The sequence below is a fragment of the Pteropus vampyrus genome, unplaced genomic scaffold, assembly GCF_000151845.1.
Source record: "Pteropus vampyrus isolate Shadow unplaced genomic scaffold, Pvam_2.0 Scaffold131, whole genome shotgun sequence".
Taxonomy (NCBI): domain Eukaryota; kingdom Metazoa; phylum Chordata; class Mammalia; order Chiroptera; family Pteropodidae; genus Pteropus; species Pteropus vampyrus.
Window position 1 is genome coordinate 2,010,078 of NW_011888912.1, and position 15,311 is coordinate 2,025,388.

The 15,311-nt window shown below is 64.2% G+C and overlaps 1 protein-coding gene across 1 annotated transcript; it reads right to left on the bottom strand.

Moving 5' to 3' along the window:
• Positions 1-10,538: 10,538 nt before the first annotated feature.
• PHLDA3 (pleckstrin homology like domain family A member 3) lies at positions 10,539-15,305 on the bottom strand. The gene is made up of 2 exons (XM_011367270.2): positions 14,826-15,305; positions 10,539-13,612 (listed from the first exon to the last, which is right to left on the bottom strand). Exon 1 carries the CDS (start codon positions 15,260-15,262, stop codon positions 14,885-14,887), a length of 378 nt encoding a protein of 125 aa, XP_011365572.1. The 5' UTR covers positions 15,263-15,305; the 3' UTR covers positions 10,539-13,612; positions 14,826-14,884.
• Positions 15,306-15,311: the final 6 nt, after the last annotated feature.

Below are 15,311 nucleotides of genomic sequence, written 5' to 3' on the forward strand. Positions count from 1 at the left end.
GAGCTGCCCGCAAGATTATCCCGCTTTTTGAAAAGGAAAACCAGAGAGCAGAATGACAAACAGGCGCAAAACACGGTCCAAACCACCTGAAAACACGCCACGGTGTGACCCGGCCAGCGGCCCCCACCCCCTGCAGAAACCACGGGGAGTCACAGCTGAGGGGCTCAGGCGGATCCCTCCCCAGGCCCTGCAGGGGCAGAGCGGGCCGGGGTCCCTGTCTCAGGTCCCGAGTCCCCTCCCAGGGCTCAGGGGCCTCAGGGCAGGGAAGGAGGTGTCTGGCCACAGGAGCGAAGCCCTGTAAGGCCAGCGGGGTGGAGTCGGGGCCATTCCTACCACGGGCACCCGTCAGCCACTGCCGGGCATAGTCTGGGAAGCGGAGAGCCCGAATTAGCAAGTGGCCAGGCCCAGCATCTGTCTTCCTGTCCCCCTCCTGCCTCGGGCCTCCCCCACTGCTGGGGCCGTGGCCTCAGTGGCAGCTGGCCTCGACCCCCTCCGTGTCACCCCCCCCAGCTGCGGGGCTGGGCGCTGAGGGGCTAGACCAGAAGGACACCCCTCAATTCTCTGCCACAGAGAGCCCCACCACTGCGGCCTGTGGCATTAGAGACACAGCACAGGGGGCACTGGGCTGCCAGTCCTAGGAGTGTCGGTTCTGGAACTTTCGAGAATTGACCCTTCGGAGCCTCCGTGCCCCCCGGGGAGGCAGTCGGCCTGGCGCGGGTCTGCACGAGGCGGACGGGCGGTCTGGGTGTCCTCCGCTCCGCAGGTGCTGCTGTCGACCCCGTCTGCCCCAGAGGAAGCGGGTGCGGAGCGGGCAGCCGCTCACCCGTGATGCCACAGCGGGGGGTGGCCGAGCGGGGCCAGAGGCCGTGGGTGTGCGCTCCTGACGCCTGCCCGTCACCGGCCTTCACGACGTCCCTGTCCCCTGCGGCGGGCGCGGCACTTCCGGTGGAAAGGGGGCCGGGCTGGCAGTGGCCTCCCGAGCTGATGCGTCCAACACTGAAGCCGTCAGTGACGCTCTGGGTGAAGGTTCTCTGTGAACCTCGCTATGGCTGCGGGCTGCGGTGCCCCGAGGGGGTCCCGGCGGGGGGGCCAGGGGCGGGTGAGTGACAGCACAGCCGGCCAGAGCCGGAGGGAGACAGGGAGGCCCTGGCCTTGGCTCAATGCAGCCGCACACTCCCTCCCTCAAAGCCACCTCCCCACCCTCTGACCTCTCCCACGCCGCCCACGGCCACTGCCCGACCTGCTGCCTGCCTTCTGCCCAGAGCCATGGCCCCCCTGACCCCGTCAGCCCAGGGCTACAACAGGGAAGAGGACCGAAGACCCCAGGCCCCTGGCCCCAGGCCCCTCCGCACTGCCAGCTCACACCCGGGAGCCCGGGGCCAGGCCGGGCCTTGGCAGGTCCCTGCAGAACAGGCTGCTTCTCCAGAAATCCCATAATAAGCAGGTGGGGTTGGGGGGTGCAGGAGACTGAGGTGGAGAGGGTGGACCCCACCTTACCCACCCTGGAGACAGGTCCTTTCAGAGTACTCAGCAAGGCTGGGACAGGGAAAACAGGCTCCCCGCCAGCTCCGCCACCCCGGCCCCCCGCCTCCCTGCCAGCCCCCAGCTCGCCCGAGCCTCCCCCTGCACTGGGCGACCTGCTGCCTCCAAGCCAGACGCCCAGGGTGCCTGCGCCTGCGCCGTGGAGCCTGCAGGCTCCCCGAGCAGAAATGCTGCCCCCTCTGATCTATCCGGGTCAACCCAGCCCTTCCTTCCGGCCCACTGGGAGCCACCTCCTCCTGGAGGCCTTCCCAGACTCCGCTGGGCCTCCTGCCACGGGTCGGTGTCCATGGCGCTTGCTGGTTCTGGGCGCCGCGTCCCTTGTCTTCAGGCACACAGCTTTCCCTTCCTGCCAAGATGGTGTCTCGGGGGCGAGCGGCGGGCCTTCTGCTCTGTGCCCCGGAGCACTCCGTGGGGCAGGCCTCTGCTAGCCCGTGGCTTTCAGCCTTTCAGCCTTTCGGGCCACGTCAGCACCCCCGCAGGGCTGGGTAAACCACGGGTTCTGGGCCCCACACCCGGAGTTTCTGATTCAGCAGGTCTGGGGCGGAGCCCAGAAATTTGCCTTTGTAAGGAGTTCTCAGGGGACGCTGCTGGTCTGGGGACCCACTCTGAGAACCGCCGTAGGTGAACCAGTTAGTGAAAGGCACACTCGCCCCTCAGGTGAAGGGCCAGGCCTCGCCCGGGGCCGCTCCTCGGCAGGTCCTTGAGCTGGACACGAGCACCCCAGCCAAGGGCTGCCTCCGTCGGTCTCCGGACATTACCCGCACCCCCAAGCTGCAGACTCGGAGAGCTCTGGGGTCCCCAAACGCCATGCATTCACACCCTTCGTCACGCGCCAGCACCTGACGGAGGCCCCCCGTGTCCCGGCATTGACCCAGGCCTGGCGGATGGCCTTGGCCCCGCGGACACAGCCCCTCGCGTCCCCACCCTCGCTCACTGCTGTCACTCTGTCCCTTCTTCCCGTGCTGAAGGAATCGTCTTCCTGTCGGAAGGATGAGATTAGTCCCAGGGTCAAGTGGGGGGTTGTCAGAGCCCAGGCTCCCCTGGGCTGCCCGCCCGCACACGCTGCCCGCTCACCACGCTCACTCAGGCCTCCGCCAGCGCCCCCCACGGGTGCCACCTGAGCCCACGCCGGTCCCTCGCCCCGATCACTGCGGGGGAGCGGCACAGCCAGAGCCCGCCAGCCAGAGGGCCACCCCGCCCCCGCCATGGCACGCTCAGCGCCCGGTTCCGCCGCCCGGCGCCTGCTCTGGACCCCCAGGCCTGCCTCCCGTCCCTGCTCAGGGCACCGCGTTCTGCCAGGTCCGTCGCAGCCTCGCCAGGATCCCCGCTGCTGCCTAGCCCACCTTCCTGAAACATGGACACGGTCACGTCACCTCCCCGTGTCCCCCTCAGTGACCTCGGGGCGACACGCAAACCTCACGCTCAGGCCACATGCCCTTTGCGGGGCCCTCGCAGCTTCCCCGGCCTCTGCACTCCCTGAGGTCAGCAGCACGGAACCGCTCCTTCTCAGACACCCTCCCTCCCTCCCACCCCATCTCAGCGGAGTGCTGACTCCTCCAGGAAGCCTGCCCTGACCACCCCCGGCTGCAGGAGGGGCCCTCCTCCAGGCTCCACAGTCTGTGTGTTTCTTCCCTGCACTTGACCTCGAGGCCGACATCATCAGTCTGGAGAAACTTGGGTGTTGACACCGTGTCTTATCATGTTTGCTTTCTCACTGCGCAGCACAGTGGCCAGCACATAGTAGGTGCTCAATTGCTCAAATGCTCGTTGACTAAATGAATGAACAGCACGGAGAGAACCACCTGACCAAGACGCCACAGAAAATTGCCTCTCGGGGCTCGGCAGGAACCCTCGCTTGTTCCCGGGGGTCCTGAAATGAGTCTGGGAGCTCTTTCGTGGCTAAGGTCAGGGTCAGGGCTGGCCGGGGAGCCGTCTCGCTCAAGTTCTTGGTGCCCAGGCTGCCCAGGCACCAGCAGCTACAGCCACAAACCGACCTTGACATCGGTGGTGACCACGGTCCCCTCCAACGATGTGCTCAGACCTACACAGAAACAACAGCTGGGCAGCTGGACCTTGGTTGATGTTAAACGTAGTCCCTCAGGTCACCCTGAGCGATGGCCACCCCTCCGCCGGCGTCAGCGGACGCGGGCGCCAGCACACGCAGAGCCCTGCACACCGGCCGCACGGCCAGCTTCCTCCTCCCTCCTCGTCCCTCTGAACCCCAGACCCGGGCAGCCCTCTTTCTCCGCCCACCTGTCACTCCTGCCCCCACTCCAGGGCCCTTCTGACAAGTTAGGGACATTTTCATACGGACTGCATGAGACTGGCTGTGATTTCGGTCCTTCCCTGCACGCACCTTCGAGAAGGCTGGTTGAAGTTCTGCTCCTCGCCACCAGAGGGAGCATTGGCGTGTGCGTGCATGTGCGAGCGTGTGTGAGCATGTGTGCGTGCGTGTGAGCATATGAGACACAGACGAGTGTGAATGTGACGACTTGTGATCTGCCAGCATGAGATCGGTCGTGCACGAGGACTTGGGAGTGGCCACCCTTCTGTGGCTGGCTGGTCTCTCATCCCATCCCAGCCCCGTCTCCACCCGGGTGACCAACAAGCTTCTGCGTCCAGCACCCTGAAGCGGCACTGCCCAGCCCTCTTGCCCGCGGTCCTTGCCGACATGGGCAGCTGGCTCAGTCCCAGGGCGGAGGCTTGGGGAGCAGCAGACACAGCTTATCCGACATGACAGTTCCACAGCGTGGTTACTGTCACTCGATGTAGCTGCTTCGAAAATGTTTACCTTTCTTAAAGCGAGGGCTCCATGCCGGCTAGACAGTCCTTTGAGGACCTAAGGGGTTAAGAGGTTCCCTACTTTTGGGGGTTTCGAAGGTCCTTTGGCAACTTGGGGAACCCATAACACACACATATCATTTTGAAAGCCATAAGCTTTCAAGCACACCGATCCCAGGGGCTCAGAGACCCTCTGAAACACGTCCAAGGACACACACGGGGGTGGGGGGGCCTGAGCTGTTCGTCGTGTGCCCACAGCTGTCTCCTTCCAGGAGGGGGCTCTGTAGCCCCTGCTCCTCTGGGCACTGCAGGGTGAGGCTGAGGACAAGGAGCTGGAGGGGCAGGCAGGCGACCCAGAGAACGGTGGGGCCAAGAGGGAGTGGACAGGCCCCAACTCCTCAGCCCCCAACTCCTCGGGATGCAAAGAACGAAGGTACAAAGACCGAAGAACACCCCTGCAGTTTCTGCTGCTTAAGGATATTGAGGTTCCCAGGATCCCTGTTGGGGGCCAGAGGGCCTACCGGTCTCACAGCCTGTGACGAAATGGTACTTATGCTAACACTCCACCCTCACGGGCAATGATTTCGGAGGTTTGGCCGGGGGTGAAATGCTCCTTCTTATCCTCCCCGCTCCAATCTGGAGAAAAGACACTACACAAAGACCAAAACCACGCTTCAAAACTCCACGATGAACGGAGACAGAAAGGTTAGTTTGTCCACCACACAGGAAGAGGCTGCCGCATGACGGGAAGGCACGTTCAGAACACAAAACTCTCTTGGAAGTTAGGGACCCGCTAGCAGCGATAAAACACTCGGCAGAAGGACTGGCTGATGACGCTGAAGGGAATGGCGCTCCAGAGAATTCAGAAGGAGATGCCACCGAAGGAATCAAACACTTGCCTTTGAGAACGGAGGACACAGCGTTTGCCAAGCGCCCAGCTCTGTTACGGCGAAGCCCAAGAGGAGATGCTTTAAACCACCGCAGTGGAAAAGAGTCCCGTGCAAATCAGTAGCCGCCCCGGAACCCAGAATACAATTGATAGCAATAATGTATCAATATTCAGTCATCGGTCGTAACAAATTTATTACTTGAGTGCCTGATTATTTTAAGAATAAGAGAAACTGTGTGTTGAGGGTCGAGGATGGCATTTAGGGGGATCTGTACTTCCTGTAAACCTAAAACTGCTTGAAAAATGTTGTCTATTTTTTAATGGGGAAAAAATGCCTTCGAAATTCGAAGGGAGGGTAATCTCCAGCCTGCGTTGTGCATTCTCGCCGCCCACGATCTGCCTCTCCCTCACCACCCAGGGAGCCTGGAACGGGATGAGCCTAGTGGGAACATCACTCTGGAAGACGCCACCTGTCCCCAACTCGGACCGGCCACCAGGGGGCGGCCACACCCACGCCCAACACGCAGCGGGCAGAGGGGAGGGGAGCAATTTGCTGGATGCAAATGCGACATGAAAGACAAATTGTTGGAGGGCTCGAGGGCTCGCTCCAGCTCCGGCCACACGCCTAGGGTGTGTGGGATTTCAAGGAGAAGCAGCAGACTGGGGCTGCAGGCCGTGACCCTGAGCCTCCCTCCCCGGACCGCAGGAGGCTCGGCTGGACCCCCAGAGGCCTGCCCTGGACGTGGGGGGCAGCGGAGGCGGAGGGGACAGGTGGGCAACGGGGGACAGCTCTGCTAGAGAACACGCTAATGGCACCCGAGTCCCGGCCTCAGATGCCTCAGGTCTCATGCGTCCGCTTAGCCTGGAACAAACTTCCCCTCGCTGCGGCCCTGGCCTCCCTCCAACTCCCTGGGTGGCCTCGGGCAAGGCCGCCCCCTCTTCGAACCTCTGTTTGCTCATCTGTGAAACGGGGGTGACCACCCCTTCCGTGTATGCCTCGCAGGGCTGCAAGGATCACATGAGAAAGTTCTGGAGCCCTCAGCGTCTCTGCTTCTTTCTGTTCAGCGGAGACCACCCCGGGCAGCCAACCCCGCCTCCTCCAGGCTCCAGACACCCCTATCTTGCTCCCCAGGCCCCCATGCTCCCTGAGACCTCCAGGTGACCTGGCCCAGAAGGGCCACCTCCCACCCCGGGACCTTAACTTCCGACCTCCCCCAGGCCAGGGAGAGTAGGGCGGGATCTGAAGCTGCGCCTTGCACAAGGTCTCCTTGTCCACCAAGCAGGCTGGCACCTCCCCCCGCCCGTTCCCAGGAGTCTCTCTGGCACCATTGTCTTTCTGCTGTGGCTTGGTGGGGTGGGCATCAGCGTCTCTCGGGGCCAGGCCAGTGCAGACCACCTCCTGGAGTGCTGTGACTGCAGGTTTTCTTAGCCCCCTGCCACCCCTCCGTGGCCCAGACACCTGCCGCGTTGGCTCTGCAGTGACTGGGTGGCAAGCGCCCCTGTGAATCTGTGAATCGTGAGTCATGATGCCTCTGCCCCTCCCCCTCCCAGAAACCCTCAGCCCCCACCAGTTCCCCTGCTGGTTCCTTCGCTGCCTGCACTGGGTGACTCATTCTCGATTCTTGGGCCCCCCCTGGCCGGGTGCTGGCCCATATCAGCTTTCAGGAAAATCTATTACTGCTCAGCCGCCACCCTAAGTCACCCAGGGACCTAAAATTCACAACCGTCACACTGGGCCTTCTGTCTAGGGTGTGGGCCCTGCCCTCCCGTGACCTGCTCCTGCCCCACACCCCGTACCTTCCTGCTGCTCTGCCCCTGGCCCCGACAACACCACGCGGTCGCTGTGTGACGTGGAGCAAATCGCTGAGCGTCTCTGGACCCTCAGTTTCCTTATCCGCAAAGCGAGAAGGGACCTTCTCTGCCCCAGCTGGGGCAGATCGAGTGAAATCGTGGCCGTGAAGCCCCCTGAAACTGTGTCCCCAGGCCACACAGCAGAGAGCACGTCACTGTCTCGACACGGTGGGCGGAGGTGACTGTCCTCTTCCGGCTCTTTGGACTGTACTAACGATTACTCAGGGTGTGTGGCGTTCCAACTTCACGAAGCATTTCCCTTCGAGCCAATGTAACCTTCCCAAGGGAGGGGGAGGAGAGTCACTTTGGACACCTGTGGTCCTGTTCGGGTCACTCATACAGAAGTTACCACCCGCCAGAGGTAAACATGGTCTCTGCTCCCTGGACACATGTGGTCTGGTGAGGACAAAGCTGAGTCGCGTCCACTTCAGCCGCCCGCCCCGGCCCATGTGGCTGTCTCCACTGGTCCACGGTGCATCCCAGGGCCTGGCGCGATTCTGGACCGAGGTCTTCGGGATGCTAGTGGTGACCGAGAAAGGCTTGTGTGTCCAGCGACCTCCTCACTGCCATGGTCTTCACCAGCCACGCCAGGGGCTAAACAGACCCAGCCCTTCCCGGCTCCTGGTGGGGCGGGCAGTTTAAGTCCCTCCATAAACAGTCCTGGGGCCCTTGCCAGCGTCACACAGGGAGCAGAAGCTCAGGCCAGGGAGGGGTCAGCAGGCCTGGAAGGGGTTAAGCCCACAGGAAGCGCCTGGGCCCCAGCTGTTGCCAGTGGGCGGGTGGCGGGGATTTGCAGGCTCCCTGCACCGGGGGCTATGGAGGCTGCTCTCAGGGAGATCAAAGGCAGCCTTGCTGCCTGTCATGCAGCCAGGGCCTCCCACGCAGGCGCCCCGGGGCGGGGGGGGGGCCGGGGGCGGGGGCCAGGAGCAGGCGGGCTGCAGTCCAGACACCGATGGGCAAGGAGGAGCTGCCCTGCCTGTCCTGGTCCCCTCATGGGGACAGCAGTGCACAGCACGGAGTGTGGTCTGGGAGCTCAGGCTTCACCCCAGGTGAGACTATGACACTGGGCTGCTCTGTGCCTTGCTCTCCCTGCTTCTGGGCACAGCCTCCAGGGCAGGCTTACGAATGGCCCCCCAAAATGTCCACATTCTAATCTCCAGGACCTGTGAACGTCATCTCAGTGGTGAAGACTTTGCAAATGTGATTCCATGCGGGACCTTGAGATGGGAGATACTCCAGGTTATCGGGGCCAGCTGTGGGTGTCACCACGAGTGTCTGCATGACGGAGGCGCGTGGGCATGGTCCCCAGATGGAACAGGAGGCCGCACTGACCACAGAGGCGGAGACTAGGGTGACGCGGCCACAGGCCCAGGACAGCTGGAGCCGCAGGAATGGGAGCAGACCCGGAGCCTCCAGCGGGAGTCTGGCCCTGCCCGCAGCTTGATTTCAGCCCGGTATCAGCCCAACACCGATTTCGGGTTCGGGCCTCCCAAACCGCGAAAGCACGAATCCCATCGTTTTAAGCCACCAAGTGCGTGGCGGTTTGTCACAGCAGCCTCGGGACACTGGCTGCGCCGTCCTTGCCAGGGGGCTGTGGGAGCAAGGCCTGGGCTGCTTCCTTGCAAAGCGGCTCCTTCTCTGTGTTGGGATGGAGAACTTATTTCTTGGGGTCACCTCCCCTGCCATTAGGTCAGCACTCTTCATGGGCCAAGGACACCCTGCATCCCGGAAGGATCCAGGCTGTCCGGTGGTAGGACCGTGGGACACCCCCTGCGAAGCAGGCCGGCTAGAGAAGGTGCCGGCCGCAGGGAGACAGCAAAACCTGCTCTTCCCTGTCCCGTGCTCGGCTTCCTGGTGACGCATGGCCTCCTCAGCCACTGACGGAGCCCTGAGCATGTCCTCTGTGCTCGCCTGGGCCTGTCCCACAGCACAGGGCACAGGGTATCTTCACATGTCCGTCATCCCAGGAGACCTGACCCACTTCCTAAAAAGGCAAAGTGCCACATCGGGGCAGGGGAGAGTCCAGAATCTCGGTCCCTCGGCGAGCACTTACTACGGAGGAACGGTGACCACGAGGAAAAGGTGGCCCCTCCCTAGAGAGGGAGGTGGGGAATGGAGGCTGCACCCCAGGCGTGTTTGGGGGCCCTGGCTGGGTCATGGAGAGCATCCTGGGAAGCCTCCTGCGGAGGGGCCTGAGCTGGTCACTTACTGCTGCAGAACAAATTACGGCAGCCTGAGTGCCACAGCCGCACACTGTCCCCTCGGTTCTCGCTGACTGGGCCCGCTGCTGCCACCCGGGGCTCAGCCGGGGCTGGGGGCCCATCTCAAGCCTGGTGAGGAAGGACCTGCCTGACCAACGCGCTGGTCGGTGGCGGGAGAGGCCACGGTTCGTCCCGCAGGAGTAGACCGCCTGGGCTGCACCCCTCTGGGCGGGGGGCCACCGGGCCCTGGGCTTTGGAAGTGGGGTGGCACAATCTGAGGGTTCCCTTTGCATAAATAGCTGAAAGCTGCAAACCACAGCCCTGACCCCCCAGGGCATCGCTGGCTCTCGGAGCTGCTTGCCGAGGCCACTCGTCCATCTGAGCTGTCTTGGCTGGCACCGGGGCCACCTCCACCGTGACAGGGAGCCAGCCGAGGGCCCCCAGCGCTGGCCGGCCCGGGCCAGACTCGCACGTCCTCGTCCATGCTCTGGGAACTCAGGCGAGTCCTTCGCGTCCGTGCAGGGGGCGGAGCGGTTACGTGTGTGACACGGCTGTGAGCCACGGCACAGAGTCGGCCAGCAGAGCCGGCGAGGGTGACCACGGTGCAGCAAGTGCGATGCAGCCTGGCCGGCTCCCTCCCCCCTCACAGAGCCAGGCGGCACCGGCAGGCGTCGGAAGAATGCGGGGGGCCCTGCTCCACGTCTCCAGGCCTCGTCGTGATGGGATGCGGGTCCTGCAGCGTCTGAAGTTCAGACGGCGCTCCCGGGGGCTGCGGCCGGTGTCAGGTAAAAGCCGGGTGACCCTTGCTAATTTATGGTGAATGCAGGAGGCTTGTTTCTCAGCGGGGGGAGGCAAAGCAAAGGGCACGGGTTTCTTCTGCTACACGGCTGTGACGACAAACATGAATCGTTCGCTCTCTCTGTGTCCACCTCCTGTACTGACTTTCTCTCCATCGAGTCCCACGGCCCCAGGAAGGAGGCGGTTTGCACCCGTTTCAGCGAGGTGCCAGCTGACACAGCCACGAAGAGACGAGGTGGGGACTCATGCTCAGGTCTGTGGCTGGAGGCCACGGTGACCGACGGGACGAACTCGAGGGCGTCCACCAGCGGGCCCCGCCTTCCCCCTTCCAACCCGCCACTCCCTCCTGTGGTCGCTGGCTCCCAGGGCCCCCTGCGTGTGACATCCCCAGCACCCACGTCAGAACGCTGGCCCCACTGTCCCCTGCCATTCCAGTGTAAGCATTCCCCTAAAGGAACCAGAGACACACACGGAGGTGTAAACAGACAAATGTATGCAAAACAGAAAAACTAAATGAACGCAGGTGTCCAACGAGAAGGGCCTGGTTTGTCGATAACTAACAGTAAACAGAATCGCATGCAGGCCTCGGCACCCCTACTTAACGTCGTGGCTTCATGACACGATATATTGATACGCAAAAACCGGGAACGAGCAGAATGCGCGCGGGGCGACCCACGCGTGAATGATGATTCTGTCACATACACCTCTGCACAGAAACGAAGGTGGAAGGCTGTCCGCCAGCACGCTGACGACATTCTCTCTGGAAGACGAGAGCATGAAGGACATAGTCATTTTCTTCTTTATCATTTTCTGTCCTGCCCCAATTTTCTTCAATGAGTGTCTTTTTATAATAAAGATAAAAGGGAGTGTATGTTGAGGGCAGAAGCTCGGGGTACTGCCCGCAGAAAGCCCCGCCTCCGTGTCTGTGATGTCGCGGGCGAGAGGGACCTCTGTTCAGCTGCCTGGACCCCAGGTGCCACAAAGCCCAGGTGACTCGGCCGGAATTGCGAGGTAGGGGTGCAGAGGCAGCACTGGGGACAGCGGCCCTCGGTCCTGCTGCAGCTGGGGCCCTGCGTCGCTGCTGGCGACCAGGTGGTGAAGCCCCTGGGCCATGGCACTGCTGCCCGCAGGCCTGGACTCTGCCGTGCCGTGGCCCCTCGGCGGTTTGCCTGCCACCCGCGAGGTGGGGACCGTCACTGCAGACCTCAGCAGGAAGACAAGGAGCCAGGCCAGGCTCGCCGTGCAGCCCACGGCTGCTTGGCCGCAGCGAAAGCCGACGGCCCACATGCCCCCAACGCCTGGGACGGCCGGTCACAGTTCTGCCTCCGCTGCAGCTCCAGCCAAGGACTCCGCCAAAGGCCCAGCTCTCAGCCCACACCCATGATCAGAACGAGCTGTCCCTTCTCCCCGTGGCCTACCCACCCCCGGCCTCCCAGGCTCCCAGCTGCCAGGCTGGGACTCGCCCGTCTCATCCCATCGATGACTCACACACCGGCAGAGGGAGGCAGGCAGGGACGGTGTCAAGTCCCTCCCTGGCCTTACAGAGACTGTGGCCCAGCCGAGCAAAGTTTTCCATCTCGTGTGTGTCTGCCGGCCGTGCCGGCCAGCCTGTGGCCTCCGGAGCCTTTGCCCCACAATGTGGTCCAGCCAAGCACTCCTCTGGGGACTGCCCACGCCGCCCCGCCCCCAGAACTCGGAGCTGCCAGAGAGCAAGGACTCCCCTGAACCAGGAACCAGGCCGGGTCCTCCCCCCGCAGAGACAGACTCCCCACAGAGGTCACATGTCTAACCAAACACGCCATGACCATCTCCCTGCTCAGTTCTTAGAGCCTCAGGAAGCCCCGGGCTGAGAGGCGGGGCCCGGCGCTCCACGGCTGCTCCCAGCCAGCTCTGCTGGTCTCAGGTGGCATTTTATCTCCCCACTAGGCTAGAGCTCTTCGGGGACAGGGATCACCCCCACTTCCCCACTGCCCAGCTCGGTGCCTGCCCGAGAGGCATTCAGCCCACGTTTGCCGGGTGACCGCCCTGTGTCCTGATCCCACCTGCTCACCAACTGTCCCCTTTCCGAGGGCCCGGGTACCTCCTTTGTGCCCGCATCCCCACCTTTGATCACCTTCGGGCTTGTCGGTAGACGAGGATCCTGTTTTTGAGGCTGGAGGATGCAGCGCACCCTTATTCACGCTTACAGCTCGAATCCAGGAAGGGGGTGGCCAGCATCATCTTCCCCCTTCCCCACCCCCACCCAGTGCTGCCGGCCATTCCCCCCTCGCCCCAAAGCCCAGGGCAGATGTCGCCAACTGGTCCCAGCACGCGAGCCGAGCCCAGGCCCTCTCGGCGCTGAGCAGGGCTGGCACGGAGGCAGGCCGTGCCGGGACTGCGTGAGGGACAGGTTGCAGCCTGACGCGATCACATGCGACATGTCTGAAAAAGCCCTGTGTGATTTGTCAATTCTTGTTCCCGAATCAGATGACCGAGGTGCTCCTGGGGAGGCCCGGAGACCGAGTCAGCGCGCGTGTGGCTGGGGCCCCCGGTCTCTGCGCCTCGGCTCCCGGGTGGAAATGGCCGCCGCTGCGCGCTCCCATAAGGAGGAGCTGCTGTGTAACTGTGGGAAGCCGGAGCTTGGACACGCACACTGCCCAGGGCGGGGCCACCTGGAGCCGGGGCCCCCCTGCACGGACGGCGGGCCCGGCCGCCCGAATGCAGAGCAGGCAGCTGCAGGGGCCGCGCCGACCACTACACTGTCCCTCGGCCCAGGCCTGGGGGCCCTCCCTCCTCGGAGGACCAAGGCCGAGCCTCCTGGGGCCTCGTGTCTCCTCGCCCAGCTGGGGGCTGCAGGATGGGCTGCACCTGGGAACGCGGGTGACGACGCAGGTGCTGCCGGCCCCGGGCCTCTGTGGGCAAAGAATCTCACTCGGCGAACGGCGCGCTCACTGCCCTTTGCAAGGCATCTTCATTATGGCACGGGCATGAAATGGCAATGGCCAAACCCTACCCCACCCCCGCCCCCCTCAGGCCGAGCACCCCGGGGGGCAGAGGGGCAGGAGGTGTGCAAGGAATTGTGCAAAGAGGCCTGGAGGCATGGGGGTCCCGGAGGGACCTCAGCAGCAGGAGACCCCCAAGCGTGGGCCTCAGGCCCATCAGCCCCCCACCAAAGTCAGTCCCCACCAAGGTCAGTCCGAGGCAACCCTGCTCCGGGTGCCAGGCCTCCACAGTCCTGAGGCTCAGCACCCCATGGGGGACTCTGGGCCGGGGACGAGCAGCAGTCTACAGAGCAGGTGGCAGGGCCCCGCGGGAGGGGGCCTCGTGCAGCTCTCCATCACGACACACGCGTCCGGCCCGTGGCTGGAGGGCCCTGCGCTGGGTACGTCCTGATGGCCGGAGCACGTCCAGGGGCTGACGCTTCATCCTCAGCCTGAGCGGCCTTCTGCTGGCCTCCCTGGGCCTGCTCTTTCCTTCAGCCCCGACACCTCGACACCTCCCGCATGTGACACGGCTCTGCCTTGACAGGTGGAGCACCCTCACGCCCCCACGGCCGAAAGGGGTAGGGGATCTGGCAAGAGAGAAAGCAGTTAGGGCAGGACGGACCCCGGGTGAGTGTCCAGGCCCCATCTCTTCCAGACAAACAGAAAGTAACACGCGTATCACACACTGGGACGGAGGAGGAGCCCACTCCCTGCCCGGGGGAGGGGTCCGTGAGGCTCCGCTCTCGCCAACCCTGGCTGCAGAGTGACGCCTTGACGGGAGGGTCCTTGACGGGAGGGTCCTAGGGTGCGTGCCCGCCTCCCAGGACACTTCTTAAGGTGGAGAAGCTGCGGGGCAGCGGGGCAGGGGAAATGAAACCGGAGTGGTACAAATCCACCCCCAGCCCCTCTCCTAGCTCCCAGGGGAGGGAGTGGCATCTGGGGCAGAGGGCGCAGGGCCGGGAGCCAGGCCTTCCAGGTTCTATTCCTGGTCCCTCGCCTGGGCCTTCCTGACCACCACCCACCCCCGCCCCCTCCCTGCTGCTCACGGAGGATTAAGACATCACAAATAACAAACCATGACACCCTCCGGCACCCACCCACCCTGCCCCGGTGCCCCGCCCCCTCCAGCTTCTCCTCAGGCCCCACTGGGCGCCGGCCAGCGCTCGGGGCCAGGCAGATGGGCCCACCGCCCGGGCATCAGCGGCCTGGCAACTGGCCATCCCTGCCCACCTCCATCTCCCCTGGTCTCCCAACAAACAGCTCAGTCCCAGGACCCAAAACCCGCCGTCAAGAAAGGGTCTGGAGCCTGGGCAAGCCCAGCTGGGCCCTCCCGCTGCGTCTCGCCTGGGGAGCGGGCTCCTCCGTCTGTCCCCAAGCCCTGATGTCCCCGTGAAGGAGGACTACCCTCCTGCCTCGTTCCAGCTCACACTCTCCAGTGTGAGCTCCGGTCCATGCACCCTCGTCCTCCTGGCTCCCAGAGAGCCGCAGCCCAGGCTCTGACCCGGGTGGGGGAGCGGCCAGCAGTAGGAGGCGCGTGCAGGCCAGCCTCCCCGACAGTCCCGGAGCGATGGTGGAAGGCCCGGCCTGCCCTCCCTCATACGTTCAGGACCCCGCTGGTGCCCCAGGGGGAGTCCAGCCCTTTGTGGGGGCAGACCCCCCCCCATGCTGAGACTCCTGGCCTCCTACTCTGCCGGCAGGGGTGGGCCCGCTTTTAGGGTGCTGGCGGGAGCCCGCATTCTCCCTTCAGGGGAAAGAGGAGAAGAGGAAGGGAGAAGGGGTGCGCAGTCCCCCAGGGCTTACCTGACGGGGCCCTGGCACCGGCCGTGGCAGCCTGACGGTGAGACAGCGGGCCCGGAGGTCTAGGACACGAGGGTCCCGGTCCCCAGGCTCTGCCGGGCCCGCACTGTCTGGATGGCCTGCTGGTTCTTGAACTTGACCAGGCCCAGGGTGATCTGGGCGTTCCACCCAGGGTCCTCCAGCGGGCAGCGGAAGTCGATCTCGCCGCCACCCTCGGTCACCAGCGTGAAGTAGATGTGGCGCCCCGTGCTCTCCACGCACTCCACCGCCTTGATGCGCGCAAAGCTGAGCTCCTTGGGCCGGCCGCCCGCGCCCTTGGCCTCGAAGAGCTGCAGCCCGCGCTCGGTGAGCACGCAGCGCTTCCGCTTCCACAGCTGCAGCAGCCCGCCGCTGCGCTTCTCCAGGACGCCCTCCCTGAGCACGGCCGCCGCGGCCGTCATGGGGCCCCGAGGCCCGGGAACGCCGCAGGCTCCGCGGGCCGTGCGCCCT

Bases quoted from the DNA above. Each gene is read 5' to 3' on its own strand.
- PHLDA3 (XM_011367270.2), bottom strand. From the start codon at position 15,262: ATGACGGCCGCGGCGGCCGTGCTCAGGGAGGGCGTCCTGGAGAAGCGC.